At 44.6% G+C, this 8,129-nt stretch overlaps 2 protein-coding genes across 34 annotated transcripts in view; one reads left to right on the top strand and one right to left on the bottom strand.

Annotated features, from left to right (window-relative positions):
* The window catches only part of PGBD1 (piggyBac transposable element derived 1), a 69,558-nt gene extending 65,963 nt beyond the window's left edge, over positions 1-3,595 (top strand). Inside the window, exon 7 of the transcript XR_014809798.1 lies at positions 3,534-3,595. The gene's annotated coding sequence lies outside the window, so the exon portion shown is untranslated. The remainder of the gene's footprint in view (positions 1-3,533) is intronic.
* The window catches only part of ZSCAN12 (zinc finger and SCAN domain containing 12), a 38,947-nt gene that overhangs the window by 17,276 nt on the left and 13,542 nt on the right, over positions 1-8,129 (bottom strand). For 12 of the 33 annotated variants that reach the window (XM_084967707.1, XM_084967694.1, XM_084967690.1 and 9 more), the window contains exons 1-2: positions 6,525-6,738; positions 4,944-5,433 (exon numbers count right to left, since the gene is read on the bottom strand). Coding sequence is in view for 28 of the 33 variants with exons in the window: in XM_084967694.1 (XP_084823820.1) it covers positions 4,944-5,369 (426 nt within the window). In the remaining 5 variants the exon portion in view is untranslated. Of the gene's footprint in view, positions 1-4,943; positions 5,434-6,524; positions 6,799-8,129 lie in introns of those variants that run through there. The other 21 variants (XM_084967692.1, XM_084967684.1, XM_084967682.1 and 18 more) reach the window with 4 other exon arrangements.

Consider the following 8,129-nt stretch of genomic DNA (forward strand, 5'->3'; position numbering starts at 1 on the left):
CCAGGGTATTGAATCTGAGCCATAGCTGTGGCAACACCAGAACCTTTAACCCACTGCTCCAGTTCTAGGGATGGAACCTGGGCCTTACTGAGCAGAACCTCTGCATGCAGTCAGATTCTTAAGTCATTGTGCCACCTGGTGGAGGAATGACCAACTCCCCACTATTCTTTTTTTTCTTTTTTAAAGGGCCAGTGTGGTATATGGAAATTCCCAGGCCAGGGGTAGAATCAGAGCTGTGGGCACAGGCCTACACCACAGCAACTCAGGATCTGAGCCTCGCCTGCAACCTACACCACAGCTCACAGCACCACCAGATTCTTAACCTACTGAGCAAGGCCAGGAGTGGAACCCGTGTCCTCATGGATACTCGTCAAGTTCATTACCACTGAGCCACATCAGGAGCTCCCTCCTCCTCTAAATAGGTAAAATATGTCGGCTGTGCCACCTTCATTTCTTTGTCTATGCTCAAAGAATTGGAGAAGGAAAGAAGAGAAAGAAAAAAGGTAAAAAGAGACAGGAGGGGGAAAAAGTGGGAAATAAAACAAGTGAGAAATAAGGAAAAGGGATAAGAAAAGTGAAATACTGGAGAGAAACTGTGAAGAAAGGCAGAAGGGAACAAAGGAGAAAGAGGAAGGAAACAGAGAAGAAGAAGCAAGAAGAAAGAGGAAAGGAAAAGGAGAGAAATCTCTTCCATATTCTCTCCAGAAGCTGTTCCTAAGGTCTCCACTCCTTTCTGGGAAGGTGATCTTATTTTTTATTTATCCAAAATCATGATCACCTCAAAAATCATCTCCTATTCACTTTATCTCCACTCTCATACTCTTCCTCCCTTTTAACTCAGAGAAAGATGTGTTTTCTTTTTCGAGGTTCACATCTCTACTTTTGCCTTAAATCCTATCCCTTTCTGCTTCCCTCTGACCCTTGCTACTTCAATCAGCAATTTCAGCCATTCTGTAGCTTCCATTCTTCCACGGGCCCATTCTCGCTTGGCTTTAAAAATAGTAGGTTTCCCCAGCACAGTTGTCATAAAAAGCAGGGCTCTGGAATCACTCTAATTCCTTTCTCTGTTTCTTGGTTTAGTAGCTCGGTGACCTTGGGTGAGTTACTTGCTCTGAGATTATACATCATATATGTAAAGCACTTTCCATAGGGCCTTGGCATATGACAGGCCCTTAAATTACTTCCCTCATCCCCTTCAATGGCTAAATTTTATAACTCGGAAATCACCACATACTGGCTCTATTTCCCTGACAGTTTCATTTTGTGATCTCTCAAAATACGAGGCGAAAGGCAGCAGAATACTATCCTCAAATGTACAGAAAAAGATGTTTTGATACTTCAAATTTGGGTTAGGGAGGCACGAAAAACAGGCAGTCCAGTGAACTGTCTTCTATCTCTGGATCCCTAGCTAGGCTGCATAGGTCAAGCAGTAAGCTCCATTAGTGCCCCCAGCAAGCCTCACGGGAAAGGAGTGCTTGGCAACACTCAACAGGTCTAAAACCAAACATACTCAACATGTCAAAACCAAATGCTTTTGCCTCTGAGAACCCCGTTGTTTTTTCTCCTGGGCCAGGGATTAGACTCGTACCACAGGAGTGACAGCACCTGATCCCCCAAACGCTGGGCCACCAGGGAACTCCTGAGAATCCCATTCTTTCGTTTCTCTTCCGATCTCCCTGGCTACTCCTCAGCTTCCACTGCTGATTAATCCCTTGATGATCCCCTATTGTCTCATGGTTTAAATATCATCCATATCTTTTCTAATTTTCTATTTTTTTTTCTTTCTTTTTTTTTGGGGGGGGGAGCATACCTCCAGCATATGGAAATTCCCAGGTTAGGGGCTAAATAGGAGGTGCAGCTGCTGACCTAAAACCACAACTACAGCAGTGCCAGATTCGAGCTGCATCTGCAGCTTGCAGCAATGCCAGATCCTTAACCAACTGAGCGAGGTCAGGGATTGAACCTGCAACCTCATGGATACTAGTCAGGTTCTTAACCCGCTGAGCCACAACAGGAACTCCCCCAATTTTATATTTCGAGCACAGATTCCTCCCATTGCATCCCAACTTGTTATAGCCAGTTGCTTGCTCACATTTTCCACTTGGATTCTAATGAGAATCTCAAAATTAACTCATCCAAGGCTTAATTCTGGATTCTTGTCTCTCTCCTCCAAACCTATTTCTCTCCCAATTTTCACCATCTCAGTGAATGACAAACCCATTCCACCAGATGTTCAGACCAAAAACCTTGGCATAATCTTTAATTCACTTTCTCTTATATCCCACAACCTATAAAAAAAAAAAAATTCCTCTGAAGCTCTACCTTCAAAATATATACAAAATCCAATCACATCTCACCACTTCCACTGCTACTGCTACTATGCTAGTCCAAGCCAGGATGCGCTTATAGCCATAGCCTTCTGGTCTCCCTGCTTCTGCTTTTGACCCCTATGTCTCCCCTACTCTACTCCACTCCCCCAACCCCCCCATCCCCACCACCACCAGCACCAGTGTAGAATGTTCCCAACACAATAAGTAGCTAGAGTGATGTTAAAATTTAAGTCAGATTAAATCTCTCTTCCCCTCATCTCTCCAGTGACTTTCCATCTCAGAACAAAATCCAAATTCCTCACAATGGCCTACAAGTCCGTTGTTGGTTTGAGCTCCATATAACTATTTGATTTTATCCTTTACTTGATAAATGCATCTCTATCAAGAAAAGCGCATTTGAATCTTAAAGACCTATCCATTAACAATTTCCTCTGTCTGAACACTCTTATCCTATGGCTGCGTGGCTTGCTCTTTTAATTCAGATCTCCGTTCTAAATGTCACCCTATCTGAAAAGCCTTCCCTGATTAGTCAATTGCAAATAGCACAATCCTAATTTCATTCACTATTCTTTTTCTGTTTTATTGGGTTTTTTTTTCTGGGTTCGTTTTTTCTTTTTTTTTTTTTTTAGAGCCACACCTGCAGCACAAGAAAGTTCCCAGGCTAGGGGTTGAATAGAGCTGCAGCTGCCAGCTTGCACCATACCCACAGCAACATGGGATCCGAGCCTTGTCTGTGACCCACACCACAGTTTGCGGCAACACCTAATCCTTAACCCACTGAGCAAGGACAGGGATTGAACCGGCATCCTCACAGACACTAGTTGGGTTCTTAACCCGCTCAACCACTACAGGAACTCCCTATTGTTGTTTTTTTTAAATACAGAATTACCACCGCCTGATTTGTTGTTTACTGTCTCCTCTCAGTAGACTAGAATCTACCAACATAAGAGCAGCAACCTTCTATGCTTTGTTCACTACTGCGTTCCCAGTGCCTAGTAAACAACAGTCAATAAACATCTGCTGATTCCCAATCCCCTACGATCTTGAACTGTTAGGAGTACCTACATGCTTAAGCTTAAAATCCCTAATGTTTAGCTTAGAATAGACTGCTCAGCAAAGAGTCTTCCATTCTTTTTTCTTTCTTTTTGGAAGTTCCTGGGCCAGGGGTTGGATCCAAGCCACAACTGTGACCTATGCCAATAGCTGCAGCACTTCGGGATCTTTAACTAGCTGCCCCACAGCAGGAACTCCCTTTCTTCCTTTTTATACCTCTCCTCTGTCATCATTTCCAATTAATTCCTACCTAAGACATGACTCATTCATCACTGTCACACTTTCATGGCCCTATTCCAAACTTAGATCTTGGGGCCACATGCTGCTTCCCTCTTCAGTCTTTGTACCCCAATGCTAGATTACACTTCCTGTTTTGTTATTTCACTGGTTTATACTCTTTATACCGAGCTTTCCTAGTCTTGGCTGTAATGACATGCTGGGTCAGATAACTTTTAAGATAACCTAGCAGCATCCCTGCTCTTTAGCCACTAGATGTCAGCAGTACCTCCTTCTGTTAAAACAACCCGAAATGTCCCATGTCTTTGGGAGATGCCCTCTAGGGCACAAAGCTGTCACTGGTTGAGAACCACTGTTTATTATCCATGTCAAAACAAAATAAATGGTCCTACATAATTTGGTTCTCTTTTGTATCTTGGAGTTAGTAAAATTCATTTAGACTCAGAAGAGGTTAAAAGCTTCAGAACACAATAAAACCTAAACTCCAGAGGTTGATATTCAAGGTCCTAGACTCTGTTCCCAACTCTTCTACTCACAATTCACCTTTCCACTTTAACTAGGCTTTCAACTACTCAAATAAATGTGGGTCCCCTGCCCTGGCCCTCCCTGCTAACTTTCCACTCTGCTCCTATGTCTCATTCCTCTGAGACAGTGATTTTTGAGTTCTCCATCTTTCAGTCCTTTAATAGAGACAAAGCAGTGAATGTATCTGCAAAACTTTTTTTCTTTTTAGGGCCGCACCTGCAGCATATGGAAGTTCTCAGGCTAGGGCTCAAATCGGAGCTGCACCTGCTGGCCTACACCACAGCCACAGCAACAGCTGATCCGAGCTGCATCTGAGACCTACACAGCAGTTTGTGACAATGCTGGATCCTTAACCCACCTGAGTGCACCCAGGGATCGAACCCACATCTTCACAACCATGTTGGGTTCCTCACCCACTGAGCCACAAGGGGAACTCCAAAATTTTATTTCTTGATTATTTGTATTGTGCAACAGAAGTGATACCCCTTTCAAGAGGCTGCTGCCCTACTCTGTTACTATCATCTAACATTGTCTCTCTGTCCTAGAAGTCTTCTGTTCCTAATGTTGCTGGGCAGCATCTCATCAAACAGATTTTGTAGCTTAATACAAAAATACAGGATCCTTCCAGAGAAAGTTCCACGTTATGATTATGTTAGCCAGTTTTCTGTGACACTCAGGTCCCTTTCTAATGCACCAAGGTGTAAAGAATACATTGTGTAAAATAATGTTGGACTTTGTTCTGGCCTAGGAATCTATAACTTATCTTTTCTCAAAGAGAAACCACATCTTTGTTCTCACCTGATATCCTGGCTCATCCAACTCTCTCTCTAAAGCCTCCAGCACAGTCACCACCTCTTCCCCACTCTCTGGATGCTGTTCTTGGACCCAGGCTTGGAGCTCCTCAGGCAGGATGGTCAGGAATTGCTCCAGCACCAACAGCTCTAGAATTTGTTCCTTGGTATGGGTCTCTGGCCTCAGCCACTGATGGCAAAGTTCCCGGAGTCGGCTCAAAGCCTCACGGGGTCCAGACGTTTCCTGGTAGCAGAAATGCCTGAAGTGCTGTCGGAAGACCTCCCTGCTATGGGTGTTGTTCTTTTGCAGGTTCTGATCCTGTCTGGTGGTATATTTGTGCTCCTCCTTCACATCCTCCTCCTCCTCAACCTTTACTTCCAATAGTTCGTCCTGGTCTTTGTGGGCCTGGATAGCCCAAATAGATGCCATCATAGCTGTGGGAAAGCTTATCAATGCTTCAAGCAAGATCTCCTGTGCAGCTTCTTCCTGGGTGGACCTGAGGAAGAAGCCATAGTCATTTACACAAACACTATAAAGAGAAACTGCAAATTCTAAGAATTTAAGTACGTACTTTGAAAGCCACCTCCAGGTTAGTTTACTACACTTGTGGAATACTCTGATTAAAAAAAAAAAAAAAGACCTAAGAATGCCCAAATTTTTTCTTTTTTTGGCTGTGCCCACGGTATGCCAAAGTTCCTGAACCAGGGATCAAACCTGCACCACGGCAGTGACCTGAACCACAGATCCTTAACCACCAGGCTTACCGGGAACTCCAAGAATAGATTAATTTAAAGAGAAAGATTAAGTAAAAGGTGCTGATTTGTTTCAGTTCTTTAAGAAAAAAAGGAGTAAGACTTGGTAGGAAATATTTCCACTTAGAATAAAGGACAATTAAACGGAATAAACCAACATTTAGAGCAAACAATAAAAATTGAGACATTCTTTTTTTAAATTTTCTTTTTCAGCGCACCTGCAGCATGTTTAAATCCCCGGGTCAGGGCTCTGAATCCGAGCCACAGCTGGGACCTAAATCACAGCTGCAGGAACGGTGTATCCTTAACCCCTGTGCCAGGCCGGGGATCCAACCTGCACCTCCAGAGACAGGCCGGCTCATTAACTTACTATGCCACAGCAGGGAACTCTAAGTTGCGACATCCTTGATTGGTCGCGCTTTAAAATTTTTTAATTTTTTAATGCCCAGATGTCTAATGGAAATAATGAAATCAGAAAATCAGCAAAGTCACATAAATTCATTCCTCGAGGACTTAACCTTGCTACTTATTCATTCTTCATTTATCAAGCGAAAGGCGTGGAGACATGGGTCTTTAAGGCCCTCTTTTACAGCTAGCGTTGTTACTCTAAGGGCAGGCCGGCCCAGGAAAGAGGCCCTAGGACGACGGTCAGCGTTGTGTGTCCCAGGAGCGTTCAGAAATGTCAGAAGGCGCAGAACCCAAGGCCGGTACACGTCGCGAGGCAAGCCCAGGAGGTATGAAGCGCACAGCCGAGTCTCCCCCTCTCCCGGCCTCCAACCCACTCTCCGAGCGGTGGGCAATAGCTTCTGAGTCAGGGAGCTTCCCGCGGACTCACCTGGGCAAGGCAGGCCCAGAGGCCGCCCGGCTCCAGCCTGGGCCGGGTTCGAGGGGCCCAGCCCCCGAGGACGTCCTAGCACCCTGCCCACCGGGTCCAGAGCACAAGTTCGCTCACCCGCAGCCCCAGGAAGCCAGCAGAGGTTTCTCTCCCAGGGTGAAGGGGATGAGGCCTTGAACGGCTTCGGAACCGGAACCCACCTAGAGCGACCCACAAAGACCGGAAGCGGCCGCGGAGTGCGAACTCACCCGGGCGCGCGAGGCGTACTTCCGCCGCGGCTGCAGGAAGGGGCGGGGGCTTCGCAACGCCAGTTCTCCCGCGCGCCCACGCGTGCCCACGCGTGCCCACGCAAGGGGATCGCTGAGGATTCTCAGGCTCGTGGTTTCACTGAATTGTTTTCTCCTCCTCCACCTCTTCTGCTGGCCAGAATCCCCACTTGCCCCGAAGTGCTGAGAGGTCGAGGCTTGCCGAGCCGATCCGAGGCAGGGAAATCCCGTGTTTATTCACTTTCACTTTTATTTGGGTTTCTACACCTTTGATGTTCTCCCGAAGTCGTTCCCAACTCAAGAAGGGACCTCTTCTACACACATTCTCAAGGGTCAACCTGGTGGTTTCTGGCTGCTTTTTCACCTCCCGCAGTTCTCTTTTATGCACTAATTATGGTGATTATACTTCTGAAAACCCACACAGTTCAGTGGGAAAACTAAAAAGGTCATTTAGTAAAGTAGCAAGATATAAAATTAACACATTAAAATCAACAGCCTTCATGTACGCAAAGTTACAAGATATAATGGAAGAGAGTATCAAATTTACAATAGTAACAACAAAGAAAGAATATTTGGGAGTTAGTTTAGGAAGAAATATGCAAAACCTGTATGGGGAAAATCTCCTGAAAGGCCAAATTTATACTGAGACAAATAGAAAAACCAAGAGCCTTGGCTCAAAAGACACAGTGAAGAAGTCAATTTTCTATATAATAAAAGTATCAACACAGACTGTCCTAGAATTAGACAGTTTGACTATAAAGTTCATATGGAAGAATAGCCATGAAACCCTTTGAAAAAGAAAAATGGTGAAGGACAGCCTAATCAGATATTAGAACATACTATAAAGCATCTACAATTAAGAGTGTGATACTGTGTAAGAACAGGCAGAAGCAGACCTAGGTACACAGGTTATTTAGTGACTGACAGTGGCAGCTTCAATCAATGGGGGAAATGACAGACTTATAAATTCTACTGGGACAAGTGATAGCCATTTGGTCAAAAATAAGACTGAATTAATACCTCTCATCACACATCACAATCAGGATAAATTCCAAGTGGATCCAAAAACCAAATATTAAAAAAATGTACTTATACGGAGTTCCCTGGTGGCCTAGTGGTTAAAGATCTGGCAGTGTCACTGATGTGGTGAGGTTGGATTCCCCTGGAACTTCTGCAGGCTGTGGGTGCAGCCAAAAAAAAAAAAAAAGGCACCTATACATGTTTTAGAAGAAACGAGTAATAATTCTAAACATCTGAGAACAAGGAAACCTTGCCTAACTGTGCCACAATATCCAAAAGCAATAAAAAATATTGATACATCTGGCTAAAAATTAAAATG

This window comes from Sus scrofa, chromosome 7 (assembly GCF_054392235.1).
Source record: "Sus scrofa isolate SSC_HxYL_T2T_F1_AM1 chromosome 7, Sscrofa_HxYL_maternal_Yorkshire_Landrace_v2.0, whole genome shotgun sequence".
Taxonomy (NCBI): domain Eukaryota; kingdom Metazoa; phylum Chordata; class Mammalia; order Artiodactyla; family Suidae; genus Sus; species Sus scrofa.